Source organism: Talpa europaea, assembly GCF_964194135.1.
Source record: "Talpa europaea genome assembly, chromosome: 9".
Classification (NCBI taxonomy): domain Eukaryota; kingdom Metazoa; phylum Chordata; class Mammalia; order Eulipotyphla; family Talpidae; genus Talpa; species Talpa europaea.
Genome location: NC_140076.1, coordinates 75,944,683 through 75,970,900, shown reverse-complemented (window position 1 = coordinate 75,970,900; position 26,218 = coordinate 75,944,683). Strand labels below are relative to the sequence as shown.

General features: G+C 45.3%; 1 protein-coding gene across 1 annotated transcript; it reads right to left on the bottom strand.

The window, feature by feature from the left end:
• Nucleotides 1-2,920: 2,920 nt before the first annotated feature.
• Nucleotides 2,921-12,870, bottom strand: LOC311177998 (ETS translocation variant 3; the record flags this gene model as incomplete). Its single annotated transcript, XM_084244316.1, has 4 exons — nucleotides 2,921-4,062; nucleotides 10,590-10,705; nucleotides 11,945-12,182; nucleotides 12,792-12,870. 4 exons carry the CDS (start codon nucleotides 12,868-12,870, stop codon nucleotides 2,921-2,923), a joined length of 1,575 nt encoding a protein of 524 aa, XP_084100442.1.
• Nucleotides 12,871-26,218: the final 13,348 nt, after the last annotated feature.

Here is a 26,218-nt window from a genome sequence, read left to right as displayed (position 1 = left end):
TCTCTGTATTAGTTGACAAGTTGGGCTAATGCAGTGCAGCTTGAAAACAGGGGCTGAAGGGATTTGGTGAAATGTTTTTATTCCACTCCTAGGCATTATTAAAAAAAAGAGTGAGCTCAGCAAGGCTGGATGCCCCCAAGAGGTCTCAACTACTTTTTAAAGTCTAAAAAACAAACTGCACGAACAAGTTCTTGATTAAAGAAATTTCAAGATTAGTATTTGCAAAGTTTTAAACATTTGGCACAGCAAAATTTGGAAAACTGGGGGAGAAAAAGGGCCGGTTTTGCCCCCAAACTCCTTCAACCTGCTGGACAATGATCAGATGCTCATGGAAGAGAAGGCCTGGCTCTGACCCACAAATCCCTGCATCACAATTTATATAACTCCAGCATTGGGATGGGGTGACGAAATTACCTTCAACCCCTGCACTCCAGGAAATATCAAAGACCTCTATAGCTCCAGATTCACCTCCTGAGTTAAGTCCAAGTTCGGCTCTGTGTAAGGATCCTCCCCTCAAGCCCAGTGAGCAATGAAAATTTACTGGTGGGATGGCAATCAAGGGAAATGACTAAACACCAATCTCTTAAAAAGAAAAAACATTTTTCATGGAGCTGAACATTTTTTCGAGTGTTTTTTCAAGTGTAAAAGCAGTGACTTTTTGTTCAAACAGAAGCAGCATCTAGGAATTCTGGCACTTGGGTTCTAGGAGTTTACAGGTATGCATCATGGATTTTTCTCCCTTTTACTTAAAAGGCCTCGTGATTCTATTCCTGAGATCATACCGACACCTACTGGCGCCCACCTCCAGTGGACAGAGGGTGGCTAGCCAGCCTCCCTGGTTAGATTGGGCAATGCCAAGCAGAGATCCCTCCACCACCTGCCTGGGCTTGCGTTCTCATTAGAGGTAAGTCAAGGTGCAGAGAAAGTGACAAACACACAACCAACCAAAGGCAGCTGGACCAAAGCCTGAGTTGCTGGGGACCACTCTCCCAATCCCTTTCCCAGGGAAAGACAAATCACTCATGGGATCTGAATCAAACAAGGGGAACACACTTGCCAAAAAACAGCACGGCGAACTCATCACCCCAGACCATCTAGTAACTTACTCACCTACTCTGAGCTTTCCTGAGACCCTTTCTCATGCATGTACTCCAGTTTAAAAAAGAAATACCAGCCCACCCCCACCATTAGACACAACCCTCAAATGCTTCTTAGTATATAGATTTCATTTGGGCTAAGGTAGAGCCAGAATTTTCTCCAATCCCCAGAGCACATCCATGTGCCCAACTCCTTGCCCTGATCAGGTATAAAGTTAATTCTTTTCTCCCTGCTGCCCTGCTGCTAGGTGGATCTGAGCCACAGCAATTTCTGTACACTACAGTTATACTTGTACCCTCCTCCCCCACAGAGCTGGCTGTGGCTTCTTTCTCTCTGCTCCTAGTCCAGGTCCTTCTTGCTTCATTTAAGATCAACACTTTCTCCTTCCTTTGAAACTGGTGGAAGGAAATTCCCCACAAAGAAACAATTCCTCACTGTCAGTAAACTGGAGTCTCATGTAGGAGGGTCAACTCATTATGAGAATTTGAAGAAGCGAGGGAAATGGGAATGGCAAGAATGACAAAACCACAATAGGACACACACTGACTCTTCCAGGCACACCAGGCCTTTGGCATCTGGCTGTCTTCTGTGCCTTCTGCTCACTTCTCTCTTCAGTCTCAACCAACATCCGCGTGGACCCCCAGTTACCTTCTGCATTTCCAGGTACCATCTGCCCTTCACTCCCACAGTCCTGCCTTTCTGCTACCCATCCCCGTAACATTCAAAGGGAACGATGGATGCCGAAGTGAAATCTGACCATGTTTCCACATTCCTGGATGATCTGAAAAGCTGTCCGTGCCCTTTTACAGGTTTATGTCGACAGACCCGTATCGTGTTACCAGTATGTTCATTGTTAAGGCTCGACTTAAGAAAATGGCAAGAGAGAACCAGACACAATGGAAAGACATCTTCAATATTGTCATGCCTCTTGGCGAACTTGCTCAGTCACACTTTGGTTTGGCTCCCCAAACCCACAATGGAAAGGTAAGAATGAAGGTCATTTTTTGTTTTTAAAGGCATTGGGTTACTTTGTCCTGCCTCTTCTTTCTTCCCTGAACAAGAGTTTACAACTCCTCATGGCTTCTGAATAAGTGAGTAGGTAAAAAGTCCAAGAAATTCAGAGCAGGGAATCCTGTCTCAACCACGCAGTGAAGCGAAGCTCCCGCGCCCTGGCAGCCCCACTCTGACTGGCAGTCCACTTCATGTTTCCTGAAAACATCTTTTTTTTTTAAAGGAAAAGAAAAAATGCCAAACAACAAAGGAAAAGAACAACATCTGGACATTCCCCCCTCCCCCAGTAAGACTGAAATTATCTTTTTCCTCCCCTGAAATAATAATAAACATTTCATACAAAATACTTAGTTATTAATGGCCTTTCACTGTTCAACCTCCCAACCATGTCTTTTCCCCTTCATGTGTATCTCTCAGAGCAAAATAAATTCATTAATGGCTTTCCATATATAAATACAATAGAAAAGAAAGAAGTCTGGAACCTGAACTATCACGGGACCAAACAGTCTTTTGGCCCTTTGGGAGTTTGTCAGAAAGTATAAGCCTCAGGAAACAGAGGCTCTTTCTCCTCGCAGTTCAATACCCTTTCCATGTCCTACTCACCAGGAAAAGTGTGTTCATATCCCACCTAATGTACAACTGAAGATACCCCATCCCATCCCCAAACATAAAAAATACAAGTCTATTCCCCTAGAATGATCAAACCAGTCTAATAATGCCCGTCCCCCCACCCCCCAGCCCGAAATCTTGCTACATAAATACATGTATGTATTTGATTATAGTATAAACAGCTCCCAATCCACTTCCAGTTCTAGGCATCCGCAGCTGCTGTGGCCAGGCCCCGGGGCCCGGGCCCGCTCCAGAGGAACTTGCCATTCTTACTCAGCTCTTGGGCTTCAGGGTTGTCATTCCAGCGCCGCTTCAACCGAAGCTTGGGGGGCATCAGGGCATCTTCCTTCTTCTCAGGTGCGTTGGGTTCTTTGCCAGGTCTGTCCTCATTGTCTTCAGTCACCTCTAGAGGTTCTTCTTCACTTGGGGTGCTAGTGGGCACTGAGGACCAGGCAGGTGGTGCAGCTGGGCGGGCAAAGACGGTGCCTTTTCCCTCTTCTACGGTCCTGCTCGGCACAGTGCCCTCTTCCTGGGAGTGTGCCTCCTTCTCTTGTGTCAACTGCCCAAGACTCTCGGGATCCTTTTCAGGGGCGGGTTCCACCTTAATTCTTGGGGGGCCAGGAGCCATGGTGGGGACAGTGACAGGTGAAGACTCCTCACTGCTCTCTATCCTCTCTCGATTTTTCCGTCCAACTGGGGGGGGCTGCAACTTGATAGAGAACTGGGCCGACTCCTCAGGGTGCATTTGGCACTGCAGTGGTGGGACCATGAGCCCTGGATACCGGGGAAATGTCCGGGGACTCAGATGGTAGTTGAACACAGAGCAGGCTTGAGAATGAAGGTAGTGTTTCATTTCCTCAGGGTTGAAAGAGAAGCAACTGCTGCTGGTGAAGGGGCTCAGGCCTGGTGATGGGCTATAGGAGAAGATGGTGGGAGTCAGGGAGAGGGCTGGTGAAATGGGGACATTAAGGACCCCTCCTCGGCCAGGGATTGGCGAGACAGCAAAGGGACTGTGGGGGTCAGGGTACATCCCTGGCCGAGTGAACAGAGGAAGCATTATGTCAGGTTTGCGCTTCTGATGGCCAATCCCTCCACCACCAACAGCATTCCGGGAGGACATGAGATCCACACTGCGGCGCCAGTCAGCGGCCGAGCCTTCCTCCAGCTCTGAAAGCTCCGCTTTTCTGTCAGCACCATTACTTGACTCCTGGCCAGAAGCAGTCAGGGAGGCAGCAGAGAACCGCCCTGGCTGCACATCACCAGTTGGAGAATGGGTGTCCAGAGGTGGGAAATGGAAACGGGAAGAGGCGGTTGGCACTGGTGGCGCACTCTGGGGAACCACACCTGAGATGGAGAAAAAGACAGAGGCCACTTTAGAGGTCTGCTCAAGTCATTAGCAGCACTTTTATGTAAATGAGGACAAGATATTTAGGAGCAACAGGAAACAAACATCCCCACAGTTGAGGAATCAAAAGCTCTGAGTCTTTGTAATTACAGTTCCGCTTCCTCTACCTGAGGAAGGTGCTGTCTTTCTCTAGCCCCGCACTCCCCTTGTCTTCACAATACTTCTTTTTTTAAAAGATTTATTTTATTTATGCATACAAGAGCTAGGGTATAGGCCAGTGATGTGGGGGGTGAGAAGATTCACCAGAAACAGAGTGGGGAACAGAACAGGCAGATTGACCAAGTACACTGCTGAGGGGAGCAGTGGGTGAGTCAGGAAAGGTCTGCTGCGCCATGTGGGTTGCTCCCTGGCTGGCCGGGGGACCAAACTTGTGCTGCAGAGGCTGTGGATGGCTTCACAGGATGCGTCTTAACCCCTTGCGCCACCAGGGAGGCCCCACAATACTTCTTCTGATCTGAAATACCGTTTACTTGTTTATCAAAATTCTAAAACATCAATTCCAAGAGAGCAGGGAGTACCAATTGTTCACAACTAGGTTACTAGTTCAGGGCTTAAAGTTGGTGAGTGTTCAGTAAGTATTATTAGTTCAGTGAGTGAAGGGGCACTAAGAGTCTTTCCCTCTACAACTCTAAATTCTGTGATAGATCTCCTATTTCAATTCTTAACTTTGCAGAGAGTCTTTTCTTTCATAATTTTGGCCACATCTATAAAACAAAGCAACCCCCAAAACAAACAGAACTGGAAATGACATGTTTGTAATGAATTTCATTAAGAGCCCAAAGACCCTGTACTTCACATATATGGAAATGAACAAGATCATGTATTTTTTTTTTTTAAGTTTAGGGCTACATTTTTTTTAAAAGATGTATTTATTTATTTATACAAGCACTGGGTACAGTCAGAAGCACAGGAGGGTGAGAGAATTCACCAGAGCCAGAGGGGAGAGCAGAAGGCAGATTGACGAAGTACACCGCTGAGGGGACCAGCGGGCAGCAGGAGAGGTCTACGCGCCATGTGGGACCCTCATTGGCGGCCGGGGAATGAACCAGCGCTGCAGAGGTTTTGGGCAGCTTCGCAACCCAGTGCTCAACCGCTGCGCCACCAGGGAGGCCCAAGATCATATTTTAAGATTTTTTTAAAAAGCCATGTTTGTTAGGGCAAGTCCTTTTTTTTTTTTTAAAAGAGTTATTTATTATACATACAAGAGCTGGGGTGTAGTCCAGAGGTATGGGGGAGTGAGATGATCACCAGAGACAGAGTGGGGAGCAGAACAGGCAGAGTAACTGAAATACACTGCTGAGGGGAGCAGTGGGTGAGTCAGGAGAGGTCTGCTGCGCAGTGTGGGATTAGCTCCCTAGCCGGGGATTGAACTCATGTTTCAGTGGCTGGCGACAGTTTGACAGTGCTGAGATTTAACCCCTGTGCCACCAGGGAGGCCCTATTAAGGCAAGTTCTTATGTGTAATAGCTTTTGTCATTTCTAATATATAATCACTATTTCAGAGTATTTTTCTTTTCTATTTTTTAAAAAGATTTATTTTATTTATGCATGCAAGAGCTGGAGTGTAAGCCAGAGATGTGGGGAGGGTGACAGGATTTACCAGAGACAGTGGGAAGCAGAACAAACGATGTACTGAAATACACTATTGGGGGGAGCAGCGGGCAAGACAGGAGAGGTCTGCTGTGCCATGTGTTCAGCTCCCTGGCAAGGAATTGAACTCGTGCTGCAGAGGCTGCAGATAGCTTCATAGTGCTGTGCTTAATCCCTTGCACCTGAAGGGAGGACCCTTCAGAGTATTTTTCTATACACATATTTTTCAATCTCTTTACATCTATAATCTTCTAACAATGCTTTCAATGCTTTTTAAGCATGGAGGAAGCTGGGAGAAAACCCAGGACCTACCACTCTCTCAAGTTCACTTGCTGACATTTGAGGCTCTAAGCAGAAACCAACACTGGACTAAACATGTCAACTTCAGGGGTTCACAAATTCTCAAAGCTCCCCAAAGATTCTCTGTTACATAGAACATAAGAAAGGTCTGCATCTGAGACTTCAGAGGCTCTGGGCTTCTGGGAGGTATGAGTGGCTTCTATCACTGATGAAGTCAGAGGGCTCTTTATACTCTTGAGAAGAGAGAAAGGAGAAGGAAAAAACAAGAAAACCCAGTGAGTGAAAGTATGAAGATCTTGGAGAAGAAACACAAAAGGTGCAAAAGATCTGGTGTGGGTAAGTACTGCTCCCACCAGACTTTCTCAGACATCAAGTCCAGAGTGGACAGAACTGCAGCTCTCCAGGCATAGAGGACTAAGTGACGTGGTGCCAGAGCAGCAATCTGGAAGTGATGTCCACAGACAACTGTTCTGCAGCACCTCCCTAGCTCTCCTCCTGCTCATCTTACCCCTTAAAACCACTGATTTAGGTAAAACAGATGGATGACTTTGTATATATTTTGAGTACAGTCAAGAGGGTGCCAAGCCAAAAGTATTTCTTCTACAGGCCTATTAACAGAGGCTAAAGTTTTCCTCTTTTGAATCTTGATTTTGTATTAAGTGCATATAAGCTCAAAAGCAAACAACCACTTCTATGTGTTCTCAAGGACTAAGTATAAGAAGGTGGAGTGAGGCAAGAAGAGATGGTCCAGTCCCCTAAATTGTTTAGTTTTTTTTTTCTTTTTTAAACTGGAGGTTATCTCATTCTTTACACATGCTAAAGACACACTATAAAGCTATGAGAAGGAAATATGATAGTATTTTTCCAAATGCATTTAGACTAGCAAAGGAGGACAAATCTAAGAGCACTGGTGAACAGGCAGCAGTCTCTAATTAACTGCAGCAGCCCCAATTTATATGTAATATGTTGAAATGGCATATCAAGATTTATTTTGTTTGAGGGGCCTCCCCGGTGGCGCAGTGGTTGAGCGCTGGGTTGCGAAGCTGCCCGCAGCCTCTGCAGTGCCGGTTCGATCCCCGGCTGCTCCCTGGCCACCACATGGAGGCCCCACATGGCACGCAGACCTCTCCTGCCTCCTGCTGCTCCCTTCAGCAGTGTACTTCGGTCCTTCTGCCTGCTCTGCTCCCCGCTCTGGTAAATTCTCTCACCCTCCCGCGCTTCTGACTGTACCCAGTGCTTGTATAAATAAATAAATAAATCTTGAAAAAAAAAAAAAAAAGATTTTGTTTGAAAAAATAAGTTTCTGCTTAAAATAAGTCCGAACAATACTGTTTAGGAAGAAGACTACCTTTATGGAGTCACCAAGAAAACCAGGGCTAGAAGATTCGGGTCTGAATCTTAGTTTTGGCACCTTATAGTTTGGTGAAGTAAGCAGTTAATCTTTGACCCCCTTGTCTGGTAAGATGGAAATAAAAGGCCTTTCCTATGTTCATATGTTGGCCTTCCACCTTTTTTTTTTGTGGGGCTCTTGCCGCTGGCCGGGGAACGAACCGGCGCTGCAGAGGCTGTGGGCAGCCTCGCAGCCCAGCACTCAACCGCTGCGTCAGCAGGGGAGGCCCAGCCTTCCACTTCTTATTTGTGGGACCCTGGATAATTCACCTTTCTGTGCCTCAATTTCCTTATTTGTAAAATGGATAAGACAGGATTCATGTTATGAAAACTGAAACAGTTAATATTGACCATATGTTAGATAACTGTACTAGAGTACTGTCAAACTTCCTGGGTGTGGTCATGCTACTGTGGTTATGGAGACTGTCCTTGTACCTGGGACATACATGCTGGCTGACATGCACCGGGGTGAAATGTCGTCATGTCTGTATCTTATTTACAATTATATATATAAAGATAAAGCAAACACGACAATAACGTTAATGATTACTGAATCTAGACAGAGAATATACGGGTGTTCACTGTTCTCTTTTTTCTAATTTTTCTGTCGATATGAAGTTTTCCAAAGGATAAATACAAAAAAATTGCAACAGTGTCGGGAGGGATAGAGAGGTTTCAAACCTATTCTTGGCCCCACCCTGACAGGTAACCATTTTTACTAGTATATTCTTATCTTTCCAGTGTTTCTTATTCAAGCACTATGTTAAAATATATTTAACAATGTATGTTATAGGGTCCTTTTAATGACAAAAACGAGATTCTGCATGTATTAGTACTTTCAACACTACATAAATTTTAAATAATCTACCCTGAACTGTTCAGGCTTGTGGGGAAGGGAAAAGAGAATGTTTGCTTTACTTTATAAACGTCTGTATTTTATGGCTACATTACAACCAGCATGCATTACCTCAATTTTTAAAGACACACACATCAAAATAGCTAAACTATCAACCCACCATCTTAGACATGAGTTATCTGGCTTCCAGAATCTAAATCCACAGAGTACTACTTAAGAGTGTTTATTATGTTCCACAATGCATTCTGAATTGTAATAAACCTCAAATGTCTTATCACTCCTGCTAAATTTAAGTTCCTAGAGAGACAGAACACGCCCATCACTTTTTTTTCTTTTTTGGTCTTCAGGGCTTAATACATTATCTGTTGAACAAATGAATGAATACCAATGCAGAGGAAAAAGGCACAGTGTATCAAACAAGACCTATACTTCAACACCTCAATCTCTTAGGAACTGCTTCTTGAGAAACTTGCTCAACAGATAACTGTATTCAATACACTCTGACCAATCTTTGACTTTGCTGTTATCCTAAATTTTATTATTTATAAAATGTGGATATTTAAACATATACTTTATTGAACTGGGAGAACTGAGACAATTCACAAAAACATTAAACAAAAGTAACTCCATTAAGTGGATATTCAATAAGTTTCAGTCCTTTATAACCCAGAAAGTAAACCTGAAACATCTGATCTATCTGGGTAATGTGTTCTCTATGAATTAATGACTCCAGCTTTTTTGAGTTGTGTGTAAGATACCTAGGATATAATAAGCAACTAAGTATTATGCCTAAAAGAAAAGTGAGTGCTATTTTGCTTCTCCTATCACTTCTTGATTAGGATCTGGAGTTTAGTTAACGATCACTGTTGGTTCAACTGCCTTCAGGCAGATGTTGTGCTAGGTCACTACTGTTCCAGGCCAGTGTTTTCAAAGTGAGGGTCCAGATTTCTGTCATCCTGGAAAAGTATATCAATTTCTAGGGCTGATGGATGCCCCAATTCCTGACTACCAAGTGGCTGGTTGTTTGGGGTTTCAATAAACAAAATAGGTCAAAAGGGAACAAGAGTGGGGGAATGGTAGGCAACCCCAACGCATTCTTCAAAACTGTGGGGGATACCCATCTAATCCCAATTTTTCTAGGTGCACAGGGTGGGGGCAAGAGTGAAAAATAGAGGAAATGGGATTCCAGTGGCTAGAACAGGTTTGATTTCCTAATGCCTCTCTCCCTCAGGCACACGGAAAGAAAACAGGTTGTAATTAGAGAGATACATTCCAACACCACTTTTTTTTTTTTTTAAATGCATGCCCCAGGGACAGGAGGGAGTGGCTTCAGAAGGAGAGATGGAACAGTAACAATAGCAGTGTAGGCTAAAACTGCCCTGACTTGTTGTGTAGTAATTACACATCTGCAGTGGATCTCAGCATTACATTCTCTCAGCCACACCCCCGCTCTAATTTTTCAGGTTCTTCCAACTTTACTCTGAGAAGTTGTAATGCTGCAGAATCACAAATTTCTTTGGTCTTAACACACAATGCTCCAAAAGATTGTGTATTGATGGGACTGGTCAGAAATTAGTTCAATATAATCTATTTCCTTGGGGAGGGAGATGATTTGCATCTTACATACACACACAGAAAGAAAAACAAACCCCAAAACAAAACAACAAAAAACTAAACCTTGTAAGTGACTGCCTTCTGCCTCAGACAGACATAGAATGTCTGTGAGGAGCTGTGATGGAAAGCTGTTAGTCTGAGCGCCCAGAGGGGAAGCCCTGCTGCACTTAAGAGAAGGTCAAGTAACCCCAGAGCCTTGTTCTCAAAGTTGTTAGTGAAGATCAAAGACACTGCTTTTCACTGTTAACAAATGAACCTCCCCTTCTGTGATCAAGGATGCTGTGGTTTTGATGATATTCACTTGATAAGGGACAGCTTGGTAGTTTCATAGAAAATCGGAAGTGTTTGTAGAAACAGGTTCTCAGTCTATGACAGAGCCACTGGGCAGGGTGTTAAAAACAGAGTCCTGAAAGACTGAAAATCAACACAAACCTAAGGAACATGACTCCTGAAGAGGCTAGTGAGATCACAATAATCTGTGAAAAGAGAACCAATCAAACAAACCAAACACAATCTCTCTTCATGCTGCAGAACCTATTGCTCCCTGTGTGAGACGAGCAGGAAAACTTTCCAGAATACCAAGGCAATACAAAAGATCATGGTACATTAGGGTTTCTAAAACCCTCTTATACATGCTAGGTCTTACACTTGAGTCTTTAAAATTCTTTTTCAAATTTCCTTTTCAAAATTCTTCCCCAAGTTGAGTTTGCATCTTACCACTTGAGCGAATGTTGATGAATGGGTAGTTGGGCATCACCAGCTTGTTGAAGTTAAATTTATAAGTAAATCTTTTCCCTTTTGTTTTATGAAGGATCCTCTTGTTGTAGTAGTATCTGTAGAAACAGAAATGCCTATCAATTTACTTTCTAGATACTGACAGTTTTTGATAAACTTATGTAACCACTAAGATGAACAATTCTTGGTCTAAGTATTACAAACATCACAATCATTCTTTTGCAGCCTTGCCCTCAGGTTAGGGCTGGGAACCTAAGCGTGTACTTTTCCCATTCAATTTTCTGGTCCTTGGCTAGAGTTTTATTAAAAAAATCTCATTTTAAGATAATGAACACCTATCCCAGACCCAGCCACTCTTCTCCATCTTTCTACAATTTCAGTTCTACAGTCTATTTCCTTCCTGTTTCACTGTATGCCACTAACTGCAGTTTCTCTTTCCTGCCTTAACCAGGTGGGGAAAGACAAGTCTCCTGAGAGGAGACTTGTAACCATGTCAGGTTATTAGTGTAAAGGCTTTAATTCAAGGCATAGACAAAGGAATGTAGAGCTGTTTTTATGGTGGCAGGTCAAACAATGGTATACCCTGATTTGGAAAACAGTAGCGAGCTTGGTTTGCTTCACTTTCAAGAGGGCTGAGAGACTCAGCAAAACTGTGGCACAGATTTTACCTTCACAAAGAAAGAAGAAAAGCAGGGGGACTTCAATGTACCCAGAACCTTTATCCTTGTATCTATTCAGTAACAGAGGTTATAAACTGCCTTCTGGCCCTCTGAGGGATAAAGGGTTATGAAATGTAAAGACTGACAAGGGGAAAAGAGAACCTGAGAAAACTTAAAGCAATCAATCTTTAGATGTGTTGCAGTAACCTATGAACTGACAGTTGAGCACAAAAGAGTTAGGTGAGTACCATTCAGTGAACTCTTGTCCTGTGTGCTTGCTTCACTTTTCCTAGTTTCTTCCAGGAGAGCCTAAAGAGAGAAATTCTAAGATTTCCAACAGGGAAGTCTAAACTAATCCTCTGGATTATAAATGAGCTCCAATCCATGTTTCACCATACACTACCGCCCACTATTGAGCAGAATCGGCTGTCTGTCAGGATCCAGTGCCAACCGCGTTGGAATTCCCTCCTACATATAACCAAAGATATGCCTTTTCTCCTCCTGTGCCTGTGCTACTCAGATTCAACAGCTCTTCTACTCCCACATCAATGTTACACATTATCCACTTAGGTAGTGTAGCCTCTTATCACCTGATATCCTTTTTATCTAATAGTCACCAAACTGCTTAGTCTCCTGCTAATCTGTTAACACCATGGATTTGGGAATTCTTTCCCTTACCTGAGGGCCCGGCTTAACTTGTCATAATTCATCTGTGGTTTGCACTTCCTGCGGCCCCAGAGGCGGGCCACCTCATCTGGATCCTTGATGACAAATTCCCCGTACTCTCCCTGCTGCCAGGCGATGACATGGCGGAACTCTTCCTTTTGCAGCAGCTCTAGGATGAAGTGCCACAGCTGGATCTGCCGGGAGCCGGGGGAGGACTCTGTTTTATAGGCCCAGTCAGGAAACTGATACCCTTTAATGTGAAAAGGGCAAGATTGAGATAGTCAGGGGCTAGATACATACATACCAGTATCTCAACTTCACATTCCAGTGCTCAGGATCTCTAGTGCTATGCAAACATGCCACAAACACCCTTTCAGTCAGGGCTGGGGCTCACCAGAGCAGGGAGAGGAAAGCATGGCGAAGTTACCTCTCCTTTTGACAATCATTAAATCTGAGAGTTGGGCAGTAGTACCCAGATTTCCTAATCTCTTACTCCTTTATACATCCTAATCTCTTACTCCTTTATACATCTCAGGTCTCCTTTCTATGAAGGCATGAAAGTTCCAAAGGAAAAGAACAGGAAAGATAGACTAATGTTTTAGGAAAACACGGCTGAAAAGCTGGAACTGTGTCTCTAGCAGGAAAGAGACAACACTTGGGATGAGGGAGTGGTGACCAGACATGTTAAACACACATCCACAGAAAACAAGCCCTCAACTATCCTAGCAGTATCCATCTACCCGTTAAGAGGTATCAGGTGTGGCCTGGCATCTGTGGAGTAGGCAGAGCCCAGCTGCAGAGAAAAGGAACCAGCGAGGGACATTCCAGGTATATCAGAGTTGATTTAATGTCTGCTCACCTCCACCTCCCTCTGGCTTTTCCACGATGCTACAGCCTGCTTTCATTTTCACCGTCCTGCTGAGAGATACAAGCCACATCAATTATTTTAAAGTGCTATTTAACTTATTATCCTCCCAAGGTGTCTGGCACAGCCTTTCCCCAAACTTCCTTTTCCCTATCTGTACCTCCTTATGTAACCCTCTTTCTTTCAAGCATGTCACCTCTAAACTGTTAATCCCCAAGTCATCAAATGATGGTCCTCAGGTCATCAGCTTCAAAGGCCGTAATTATCGCTCACCTGACTTTAAGCCACAAAGTGTAAACACTATCTTAATATTTGCTTTCTTCCTCCTGACCAGTCCTTCAAATGTAAAAAAGGGTACAGTGAAACAGGTCCAAAAAGGCAGCCAAAACAAGTCAAACAGTTTGTCTTCTATTACTAGACAGGCCTGGATGCCAAGATACACAAGCCTGAGTTCACCCAGATGCACCAGTTTAAAGAGTGAAAAAAAAAAAAAAAATCCAAATCCATCTGATTGCCACTCAAAAATGAACATCTGATTTTGATTTATTTTACTGAATTATGTGAGATGGGAGAAATAAAACTCCTCCCAGTTAGAAACGGCTCCCTCTTTCTTGAAAAACACCCTGGGATATAGGAAGTAAACACATCATATCATATGTACAGTCATCCTATGCAAGAAATATATACTCTCAAAAGTTTCTGAGGAAAAAGTTTATATTTTATCCTTTTAATAGGAAAGGGGGAAAGAAAAGCAGGCATTTCTGAGAGGACAGTAAGTGCAGGGATTCTTGCTGCGATCTGAATTCATTCCATCCAGATTTAAATTCCTCAATACATTTCCTGTTCCTAGCAGCAAGTAGCTTTGTGTCAGTCAATCCTTTAGTTAAAAAGGAGGGAAGGGAGAAACCGCCAGAGGGAAATGCAGGCAGGAGAGGTCAGATCTACCTTCAAGCTCCCTAGGGTGGGTGACAGGCCCTCAGCACCCACATTAGCAGGAGTCTTGAGAGAATGTAGATGCCTCAGAGGCTCTAGGGTGGGGCGGGGAAAATTCCTAATCTTGGAAATTTCACTTGATTCCTTTGGATCCTTTGTATTTTTCTCACCACACACATTAAGAAGCAAGTTTTAGTCTATAAAACTACCAGGGAATAAGGATGAGATAAATATCCCAAAGGAAGGCGAAAACAAACACAGACACATAATCATATACACAAGATACACAATAACAAGGCCCCAGAGCTGAGGCAGGAGCTTCCTCTCCAGACTGCTCCCATCTCCGTGACAATGAGGGAGGAAAAACACTAATTTCCCCAACCGCTGCAGGAAGCTGTTCTGGACTCTAACTCCTAGATTGTCCTGGAGATCTCGGGCCTTTATCCTGCCACACGAATGCCCTTCAACCGCCAAGACTCTGGGGTCCAAACCTCGCTGCAACAATGACGATCAAGAAAACTGTCTCCTGACATCCCAGGCTCCCGATTTCCCCCGTAAGGCTCCCCCTCCCTGGTACCTGGAGGCGCCTCTACGTGCCTTTCAAAAGTCACTCCGAGGACATTTTACCCAAGTAGGGACACTCATCTCAACTCCGCAAACCCCACCAGAGCGCTCGCCCTTCCTCGAACATCCCCCTAGGAGCGAGGCGTGCAGAGTATGGCGCTGCGGAGCCCCGCTCAGCTCCCAGTCCGGCTTCCGCAGACCCAAGGCCTCCTTTCCACTTGCCTCCCGCTCGGGCCTCCCTCATCCGTGGTCTCGGGGCTCCGCGGAGCCACCGCTCGAACGCCGCCAGGTCCCCGTCGCCCCTCCGACTCCGAGCCCCCTCCTTCCCCGCCCCCCGCGCCGGGTGAGGCCGGCCGGTGGTGCGTGGCCCGGGGGTCGGCCCCGAGCCCAGGGATGCCATCCCCGCCGCGGCCCGGGGGGCCGGCCCGGAGGGGTCCGGCGGCGGCGGCCAGGCCGGGACTCACCTCTCCCCGGCACGGTCGGTCTTCGGTCCGGTCTCCTCCGCGGCGTCTCCGGCTCCTCCTCATCCACCCCAGCAGGAAGTGACCTCCGCGGCTGCTTTCGTCACTTCCATCCTCGGCACAGAGGGCGGGGGAGGAGGCGGCGCCCTCCTGCGGGGCTCCCAGCCTCGCCGCCGCGCCCAGCCGCGTCTCCCTCTCCTTTCTCCTTTCCGCAGACGCCGACTTCCGCCCGCACCCCGCCCCCGGCGCGCGCTCCTCCCGCCGCGCGGCCCGCGCCTCCGCCCTGCGCGCCGTGTGCGTCACGCTGCGGGGCGCGTCACGTCGCTCGCGGCGGGCGGCGGCGCACGGTCGCGGGCCGGGGGTCGGCGGGCTTCTGGGGGGCGCTCCGGGGCGCGGCCCCGGGAGTTCCCCGGTGGCGTGAGGAGACCGCGCAGACCCGCAGGCAGGGCCCGGGCGCCGGGAAAAGCTCCCCCCGCCCCGAGAGGAACCCCCCTTTCCTCCCGAGACGGGCCTGGGACCCGTGGAAGCGGATCCGCAGGCTTCGAGGTCTCTCTAAGAAAGGACCTCTCGGGTCCTCTGCGAGAACCCACGAAGCGCGCTCTGCAGCCTAATGCGGAGGCGCGCGGCTCCCTGCTTGTGGTCTTTATTTGTCTGGATCAGCAGCTTGCAAGTCTTCTCCCTGCCTTTCAAATACATCTTCTTTCACGTCTGCCTTTTGTTCCCGTTGAAGCAGTTACAAGCATCTTATCCAAAGCATTTTTGTTCTCTTTAAGGCTCATTATTGGGAGAGATCTCAAGCAGTTGACTTTTATCTCCATCCCCAGCCCCATGTGTCTCGTGCTCAGACTTACCAATAGTTTAATTCTAGAGGCAGAAAAAGGGGAGGGAGGGACTCAGTAAAGGTTAAGTAAATTAGAATAGAGTAAGAGCGAAGTGAAGAAGAGAGATGGAGCTGAAGGCGAATTGAACAATTTGAGATAAGGGAGTAAAAGACTTCCCACCTTCCAATAACACCTGTACATCCAAAGTGCCACAAAGAACATGGAAACATCACCATTAGTTATTAGAAAAGTTGGCTACTGGTGTTGGATTTTGTTAATATATGTGGAGTGGTTATACCAGAGAATGACACATTGTAAATATAGCAGGTGAACAAGTTGGCAAAAATAATTATTGTGAAAGTCATCACAAAAATTCTCAAATTCTCACACTGCCCATGCAAATCTTAATAATTGTGTCAACTCAGAAACCAAGGTGATCAGGAATGAACAGCTTCTTCTGAGACTCTGAAACTGCTAACCTTTGGCTCATGGCTCAGATCCCCATGTTTCCAGCCAGCACTTTACCTGCAAGGACCCTGTGTTCCACAGAGAATCAGAAAGCATTCAGAAATATAGGAACTCTTTCTGCATATTCTTATTCACTCCAGCCTCCTAGTTCTCTGGTGCTGCTTCCTTGACTAATTAGGGTCACAAAGGATGACTTGAGTAAACACAATTAACAGAGATAAACAAGTCTCTACCTGGCTTGAGTCTAAATTAATAGAGTAAGAAACGTTTATATGCCAGCCAAACTCTAAGAATCTAATCAGTGGTCTGAAACTCAGAAGGTGAATTTGGGTTTGATAAAGTGATCTGGAAATTCCCTAACAACTAATGAGTCTGAATAAATGAGGTTTGTACACTGGGCTCTAGCCGCTCTCCTGTGGTGGTGGAACCTGGGGAGATTGGGATGGCTAGGGACTTCTTGCCTCGGTCCCCAACCACTGTGTGCTTAACCAAGACGCTGCTACCTTCTTCATCTGCTGCAGACGAGCTTTCAGAACTGGGAAATGCTTCTTGTTCCTGACATACGGAGAGCATGAATTTTCTGAAAGTACAGGGGGTGGAAACACTACGACACACTCTAGGAGGTTATAATCGTTCTTGAATTTCCACTTGCTCAAAACCCTCTTTGTCCATGGTCACTGGCCTCTGCCCCCTTCCCACTTATATATCTAATATGTCTAAATTGATATATAACCTTTATAATGGTCCTATATACCTAGAATAAGTTTCTGTTCTAAATCAAACTCTCAATACAAAACAGATACTCCACCGCTGATTGAATTAAGAAAAAAAAAAAAACAGAAAAGAAAGAATTCTTAAAACTTCTTTTTCTTTAAAAAAAAAACCCTTCCTGGCTTGTGTGTGTTTCTTTCCCGGTTTGCTCTTCTGTACTGCTCCCATTCTCATTTGTGTACTCAGGTTCTCCACATCCCAGATTTACCTGGCCATGTATATGATATAATCTGGTGGAGTAGATGCCATTTGTATGTCACGTGCATATTTGTTCTTCTTAGTGTGTTTGTCTTAGATTGCAGGCCCTCAGAGGTTAGAGCCCAGTCGGTAGATCCCAAAGTGCCCAGAGCCATTCTGTGTCATCATTTGAAATGCCTAATGACGATAATTTCCTTCTCTGCTAACATATGGGCTGATGGGCTGCCCAGATGGGCTTCTTCCCTCTTCCCTTGGCCTCCTCTAAATCTCCAGTAAGAAGCAGGTAGCTTCTTTTCCCCAAAGTGTGTTCTCACTGAACTTGGATTTAGGAGACCCACGTTTCAGTTGCAGTTCTGAGTAGCTGGGTACTCTGACACGGTGCTGATGTCTCTGAGCTCTGGCCTCCTCATCTGCAGAAAAGGACACTATTGGTGTCTTTGATGAGGATGGACTATAACAGTGGCTTGGGGTGTTAGTAAACCATGAAATCCTCAAGGGTTAAGGATTGTGATTAGCCTTGTTTCTACTCAACCCCTACACCATTCTTGGTATTAAGAACTCAAGCTTTATAGCTGTTATCATCTAAGTTCACAAACTTTGAGTGGATTTAAGGTTTGAAACTTGGGTAGAAATCTGATGGAAAAATAATTTTGCCTTGAGAATTAGGGTTCTTGGGTTTTTCGTCTAGGTACCATATTATGAAGCCTAACTTGAAGCAATCCATTTCAATCGCTGTGCCTCATTCTCTCTCTCTCTCTCTCTCTCTCTCTCTCTCTCTCTCTCTCTCTCTCTCTCTCTCAAGATTTATTTATGCAGGTTCTCCCCTGGTGATGCAGGCAGTAGAGTGTCAGCATTGTCAGCGCGGTTGGATCCTGGCTGGCTGGCAGGGGTCCCACATGGCAGGCAGACCTCTCCTGTTGTACCTGCTGCTCCCCTCAGCAGTGTCTTTCGTCAATCTGCCTGTTCTGTTCCCTGCTCTGTCTCTGGTGAATCCTCTCACCCTCCTGCGCATCTGGCCTGTACCCGGTTCTTGTATAAATAAATAAATCTTTAAAAAAATTTATTTATGCATACAAGAACCGGGCACAGGCCAGATGTGGATGTATGTGTGTGAGAGAGGACTCACCAGAGACAGAGTGGGAGCAGAATAGGAAGATCTACTGAAATACACTGCTGAGGGGAGCAGAGGGCAAGACAGGAGAGGTCCATTGCACCATGTGGGCCAGCTCCCCGGCAAGGATCACGCTTGCGCTGCAGTGTCTATGGGCAGCCCCACAGTGCTACCACTCAACCCCTTGTCCCACCAGGGAGGCCCTCCCCATCATTTTATAATGACCATGATAAGAAGTTCCAGACAGAAAAGTACTAACATTAGAACATTATATTGATGAAGTCAAAAGTTGAAAAGTATCTATGAAACTGAGTTATTTCCACTCTTTGTGACTCAGTTTCCCTTTCAATTAAGTGAAGATAAATTGTCATAAGAGAATAAACCTTGACTTACTCTTATTTGGATTTTACCACATTAGGGTCTAGTACCATCATAAAATTTTGTGTTTTGGTTTATTTTTCCCACCTACCCAAGGTTGTTGTAAGGATAGAGGAGTTAATGTCAGTAACATGAGTGGGGATCCCCAGATTAAAGGTTAAGTGTGTCCAAAGCAGAAGTAAGTTTGCCCAAAGTCACATCTCAGCCAGAAGGAGCAGAGAGCCTGGCTGTTTATTTAACAGTGACTTGGGGACTCAAGGACTCTCCCCAATTCCACGTCCATCACAGTCAACAAATACCCCTTCCTCTCATTTCCCTTTTTTCAGTCTTGGTTCCCCCATCTGAAATCAGTACAGCGAACAGGAGATCACGAAGAAACGGAATGAGAGAACAGGATTAACAGGAGGAAATGGCAACTGAAGTTATTTTCTGGCCCACTGACCGCCCCCACCCCCAGTCTAGGGAAAGGTTCCCCTAACCAAATGTTTGATTTGAATTTTCCTATTTCCGAGGGCTTACTTCTTCCAGGAAGCCTGCTGGAGTTAATTGACCCAGAGGGCTAGTTTCTCCCTGTCTTACCTATTTAGGATGTGTTTCCTAAGGCCCACTTTCATAACACCTGAAACTTGACTTGTTGGCCACATAGACAATTTTGCTGTCTTCTCTACTCAACATTCAGATCAGACTCTCTCTGCATTCCCTCTATGACTGTCAGCATCATTTGTCATCCTGTGAGGGCAGAGACTGGGTCTATGTAATTCTCATTATATAATGGCCAATAAAAGTAACCCTCATTGTAACAGAGATGTGGGGATCATAGTGTAACAAATACCAGTAATGGTTGTAGTGAACAATGAAGCGAAGCCTTGAATCCAATTAATTCAAAGGCAATCAGCTTGCGAACATTTTACAAAGGCTTTCCTTTAATCATCCCCCATCTATTTTTTTTTAAAGATTTATTTATTTATTTATACAAGCACTGGGTACAGTCAGAAGCGCGGGAGGGTGAGAGAATTCACCAGAGCCAGAGCGGGGAGCAGAACAGGCAGAAGGACTAAAGTACACTGCTGAGGGGAGCAGTGGGCAGCAGGAGAGGTCTGCGTGCCATGTGGGACCCTCACCTGGTGGCTGGGGATCGAACCGGCACTGCAGAGGCTGCGGGCAGCTTTGCAACCCAGCACTCAACCGCTGTGCCACCGGGGAGGCCCCCCCCCATCTATTTTTGGACTTGTAAAATCTTAGCGATGGAATGATTGTCACAGATCATCCAAGTCCCACTGGTCTCTCCTTGAGCTCTCACCGTGACACTGCTTTGCCTAACATCTAGTCAGCCTCACTATTTTCATTGTAAAATATATCACATCTACTAAAGAGTTTATGAAAATATGCTTATCAGTTGAAGAACAATAATAAAACAAAATACTAAAGTACCTCTCACCAGGCAGAGTAGAAATCACCATACTCTAAAGCCTTTTCTTGCCCCTCCTGATTTTATCCTAAGTTCAATATCTAGATCAGCCTAAATTGTAGAAAGTTCTTCCTTATATGGAGCCGAAATGTTTTCTGCTGACATATTGGCCCATGACTCCTGGTTCTGGGCATTGGGGCTCTGCAGATTAAATTTAATATATCTTCCATGTGACAATATCAGCTATTCGAAAACAGGTACTGTGCCTTCTGTAAGAAGTTGTTGGAAGAAACATCCTTAGTTGCTTTTCTCTTCAAATGTGCCTTCCATAACCAAACCCAGTCCTCCACAGTGTTGGTCTAATGAGCAGAGTGTGGAGTGAAACTGTCTCTTTCTTGATTTGGATTCTCCCTCTATCTTTCAAGATGGCCTTGGATAGGCAGATTGTTTCAAAGACCATAGTACACTGCTGAGTTGAGAGTCAGACCTTAGCACATACTCTTAGTCTAGGTCTCTTCTGCTAAGCAGTTTTTAAAAAAATTTAATTATTTATGTACACAAGAACGGGGGCATAGGCCAGAAGTGTGTGTGGGTGTGTGTGTGAGAGGATTCACCAGAGAGAGTGGGGAGCAGAACAGACGGATCTACTGAAATACACTGCTGAGGGGAGCAGACAGAAGAGGTCTGCTGAGCCAGGTGGGTTAGCTCCCTGGCTGGGGATGGAACTCATGCTGCAGTGGCGGGTGACAGCTTGATAGCCATGTGTCTTTAATCCCTGTGCCACCAGGGAGGCCCATCTGCTAAGCAGTTGTTAAACCTGTGTGCCAATTTTTAATTGATTTCTTACAATTTTTTTTTTTGGTGGGCTGTGACCTGCATTCATTCTAGCTTGATTTATTTGACTGTAGTATTGCACCATTTATTGATAGAGACTGTACTTAAAGCAAGCATTAAAAAACAAATAAACAGGGCCTCCCCGGTGGTGCAGGACGTTGAGTGCAGGGCTGCGAAGCTGTCTGCACCCTCTTCTGCGCTGGTTCATTCCCCGCCAGCCAGGGAGCAACACACATGGTGCAGCAGATCTCTCCTGACTCGCCCGCTGCTCCCCTCACCAGTGTATTTCATCAGTCTGCCTGTTCTGTTCCCCTCTCTGTCTCTGGTGAATCCTCTCACCTTCCTGCGCATCTGGCCTGTACCCCGGTTCTTGAATAAATAAAACAAAAATCTTAAAAAACAACAACAACAACAACAACAACAAAAAAGAAAAACAAATAAACAAAAACAACCCTGCAGAAAACACTAAAACACCATGAGGAACTTCTAGGTTAGTGGCAGGTGGAGATTTGGGGAGAATGGTATGCCTGGAGAGGGCATGGAAACTCTGTACCCCTCTCCCAAACTTGCCCTGTGAATTTCTTCTATCTGGATGATCCTGAGTTATATCTTTTTATAATAAACTGGTAATCCAGTATTGAATATATAATAAATAAACTGAAAAAAGATTTAATCCCTGATCTAATGAAGTCTGTAGTCTCATGGATGAGACCCAAATTAAAGAAGCAAACACAAAGAAACTTTGAGCAGTGAAATGATTTGCCTAAGGTCACATAATAAACAAAAGATCTGGGTTTGAACTGAAGGGTCATCTTTTTATAATAAACTGGTAATCCAGTATTGAATATATAATAAATAAACTGAAAAAAGATTTAATCCCTGATCTAATGAAGTCTGTAGTCTCATGGATGAGACCCAAATTAAAGAAGCAAACACAAAGAAACTTTGAGCAGTGAAATGATTTGCCTAAGGTCACATAATAAACAAAAGATCTGGGTTTGAACTGAAGGGTCTGCACTAGAGCCCATTCTCTTGACAGTTAATTATGCTGCATTGCAGATGGGCTAAGGAGACAGTGAAGATAAATGACTGATCTTTGACCCAGAGCTGACACCCAATGGGGTAGGGGGAGCGTGTGATGGTGGAGGCAGAGCCTGGAGTGAGGCATCTACAAACCAAGGAACATCAGGATTATCAGCAACCACCAGAGGCCAGGTAGAGGCAGGGACAAATCTCCTCAGAGCCTCCAGAAAGAACCAACCCTGCTGGCAACTGGGCTTCACATTTCGGGACTCCAGAACTGCATGAGGGTAAATTTCTGTTGTTACCAAAAAGACAAAACCAAAACCAAAAACAAAACTAACCCCAAGCCCCAACGTTATGTTATTTTATTTTATTTTATTTTATTTTAAATTTTTTTTAATAGAGGCATGTTTTTCATTTATTTATTTATTTATTTTGTTTGTTTTGTTTATACATGCACTGGGTACAGTCAGAAGCGCGGGAGGGTGAGAGAATTCACCAGAGCCAGAGCGGGGAGCAGAGCAGGCAGAAGGACCGAAGTACACTGCTGAGGGGAGCAGCGGGCGGCAGGAGAGGTCTGCGCACCATGTGGGACCCTCCTCTGGTGGCCGGGGAGCAGCCGGGGATCGAACTGGGGATCGAACCGGCGCTGGGATCGAACCGGCGCTGCAGCCGCGGGCAGCCTTGCAACCCAGCGCCCAACCACTGCGCCACCTGGGAGGCCCCCCAACGTTATGTTATTTTAAATGGCTCAGAAGTCATTGCAGGATCTTCCAATGTCTCCTCAATGGTCCCTTTGATTTGTGGGATGCCAGTTAGCTGAGTTGCAGGTAATGGATTCGTGCTAACTGTATGTGCAAATGGCAGAGTGCTTAGTGCTTGAGACTCTGTTTAAAGCCACAGTGGAAAGCAGAGAACATCAAAGTAAAGCCAGCCATTACGTTGGCAGCAGGTGAGAAGAGTGGGAGTTCACGTACAGTAGTTGGACATCACAAGCAACTGGGAATCTATCACATTTTGGCGTAAGTTCAGAAGGTGGGACTTCTAGATACATGTATTGCCAGGATATATTTCTCTCAACAATAGATTATTGTAATGGACTTGGCTAATGTGCTCGCAATAATGCATTAAGATCAGGCTCATTATTACAATTAAAAAAAACCCCACATCATTATAACAGACCTTGATTTTGCAGCAAAAATCTGGGTTGCTTATACTTTACCTAAGGGAAGAAGAAAAACTCAACCCTTGGATCGAAAGCACCCACACCTCCTTCTACTGGGGCACAGAGAACAGGCGCTGCAGAAGCACAAACACGCACAAGTGCCATCTTGTCCAGCTTCTGCATTATGCAGACGCTGTTGCAAACCAAGCCCTCTCCTGCCCCTGCATGCCGATCTGGTCCAGAACAGGGCTAGTTTCTCTTAAGTTCCTTGTGGAAAATATTTTGCCCTGAGACTGCCCTTGGAGTCCTGAAACACTAATTGAACCTGAACGTTTTAATTGAACCTCATTACTTGAACTGTGTGAAGGAGGTGTGGGTCCCTTGAGTCTGAAATAGGGCGAGAGGAGACTCAGCTCTCGCTTACACAGTTTGTCTCCTGGTGCCAAAATACACTGCCTCTGGGAACCCAGTTACTTGTGGCAACTTTAACTTTTTTTTGCTTCCCCTGCTCATTTAACTCCATGTGATTCACACCTTAACTGCCCAAGTACTCTCACCTCATTGTGGAGAAGGAAGTAGGACTACGGTGGAAATCATAAGAGTCTCACTACCATTGGGGGTAGCCAGGTTTTGTGGAACCACCACCAAATCAGTCACTTATCCCCACAAAGAATACCACTCACTCGTTAAGCACTTGGTTCTTCCCTATTCTGTAGAACGTGGAAGGTCAGACATGTGGGGTTTTGTGACACGCTAGAATCCAGCAGTGTTTGGTGGCGACTTGTGACATACTTCCTGTGACCCCACAGGAGTCAAATACTATTTGAAATGCTCAGTCTGATGGTATACCTTTAGTTCTCAGCTGAAATTGCTCTGAGCTTGATGGATCTATTAGCCAAGTTCAACGGGGCCATCCTTCCTCAAACTCAACTAGAAGAGGAACAGGTGAACTAAACACCTGGTAATATACCGCCTTTGCAAGAACCAACAGACCAGAGTGAATGCCCAGTTCTAGAAGATATTTTTCTAGAAAACATGGTAACTCCTGAAATTTATATATTTTCAAAGCGTTTTTAGTATTTTATTTGTTCATCCATGCGCTATTCGTTCCAGCATTCATCATCAGAAGTTACACCAGGGCAGACTTTGATGAGACAAAAACTCATGGAATTTTGGTCTTCTCTGCCTGTAAGAACAGTTCCAGTAGCAGTACTCCCTACAATTATTTAAAGGTGTGAACCACAGGCTGTGCAAGGCAAACATATGGACAGAGAGTTTAATGTTGTAATCAAATAGAACATAAACAGGTTCATCCAGTTCATTAAACTCAATGCGTTCATTCCTTCAGTAGATGTTGGCTGAGCAACTACTATAAGCCAGCACTGCCTTAATCACCAAGGGCACACAGATAGCTGAAGCATTGGTACCTGTTTCAATGTACCGAGAATCTAATGGGAGAGGCAGACACAGAGGCAGACAACTGTGGCACCACGTGGGAACACAGTCTAACAGGCAGTTCGCTAACTTACCCAATCATCATTCCTGGCACTTTTTTCTGGCTGGCAGAAAGCCCTTTTCCAATTGTTAAAGTGAAAATGCATCCCTAGCCTCTCTTGTAAGTAGGGAAAAGGCACATTACCAAACCCTGCTCGCCCAGTGTACTGGAAGGACTCTGGGAAAGACTTTTCACCAGAACAGAGAGATTCCTAGAGATGAACCCCTATCACCTCATCTCTTGCTGTGGGATCAATTGTATCCCCCACCCCCCACCAAATTCATATGTTCAAGTCCTAATTCTCAGTCCTCAGAATGTGACTATTGGAGATAATGAATAATAATGATGTGATTGAATAAACATGAGGTCATTAGAGTGGACCCTAATCCAATAGTCCTGATATTCTTATAAAGACCAAGAAATCTGGACACAGACACACAGAGGGGAAGACTACATGATGACACAGGGAGGAGATGCCATCTTATCTGAGGAGAGAGGCCTCAGTAGAAAGGTACCTCCCCACTTCTGTCAAAAACTTGGATTTAGAGAAAATAAAACCCTGTTGTCCAAGCCACCCAGACTGTGGTATGTTATTACAGCACCCTGGAAGCTAATACAGCATCCCTGATTTGGGATGTTGGCATATGAGTTTGGGGCTTCTGCAGTCCTCTTATGCAGGGTCCAGAGAATGGGATGCTAACTTACAACCCTAACTTCACCGAGCCAACTCTGGATCATCTACTTTCAAATTTCTTGTAAATAGACAATAAGTCCCTACTGTTTAAGCTGCTTTAGGTGTGGGGGTTCTGCTGTGAAAACCACAAACATCCTAGCTGGCATGTGCAAGCACAGAGGTGCAGAGATGGGGTGTTGCAAGGACACTAAGAAGAGGAGTCTAGTTTAATGAACGCGGGGCTCGAAAGACATGCAGAAATTAATCAAGTAAATGGTTGGCAAAGGTCATTTCAGCAAGGGAGGGTCATAACAAGGGCAGAAGACACCAGACATGTGGGAGAAATGGAAGCTGCAAGCCTTCCATGCTGCGGGAGTCCAAGGAGGTGGTGCTGGGGTGGGAACGGGCTCCAGGGGTCGGACCTGAGGACTTGATTCTGCAAAGAGCTATGACTGCTCTTTCTCTTAGTCAGAAAGATGTGAGGGGAAGATAGTTTGAGGGGAGGGATCTGGAGGCAGGGTCCTATCCAGAGTTTTCTTTGAGCCTTCAGTAGAGAGAAGAGGGAACAGAATGCAGATATCCAATGGATTGGAGAGGCAGACCTGATGGCAGGAGGCTGGGGACACTTGTATGACGTTGCATATCAACATGATGGCACTGTATGCCAGTCAGGCAGAAAGGAGAGTGACTATTGTTTACGATGTAGCTGGCAATGGAAAGCTGAACTTTATCCTAAATGCCAGACTTTGTCTATTTTAATTGTTTTTTAACGAGCAGTTAAAAAAATGTACCACCTACTTTCCTGTCTTCTTGAACAGAGCTTACTAGATGTGCACTAAACTTCTCTTGACTCATGGTCATCATTATGAAAAAGGAGGTGTCCCAGTGTGGAGCAAAGGGCCCTGCGGTAGACACCTCAGGTCTGGGGCCACTCCAGCTCCTGTACTTGCTGATCTGTGCAAACCCGGGTGTCACTAATCCTCTCTGAGTGTTTGCTTTCTCCTTGGCTGCCTACTTCGCAGGGTGGCTGTAGGGATGCCATGAGACAATGTGTGCAAACAGCCTTGATACACACCAGCAGGACAGTGAGACATTATGATCCTTTGTCTAAAGTGAAG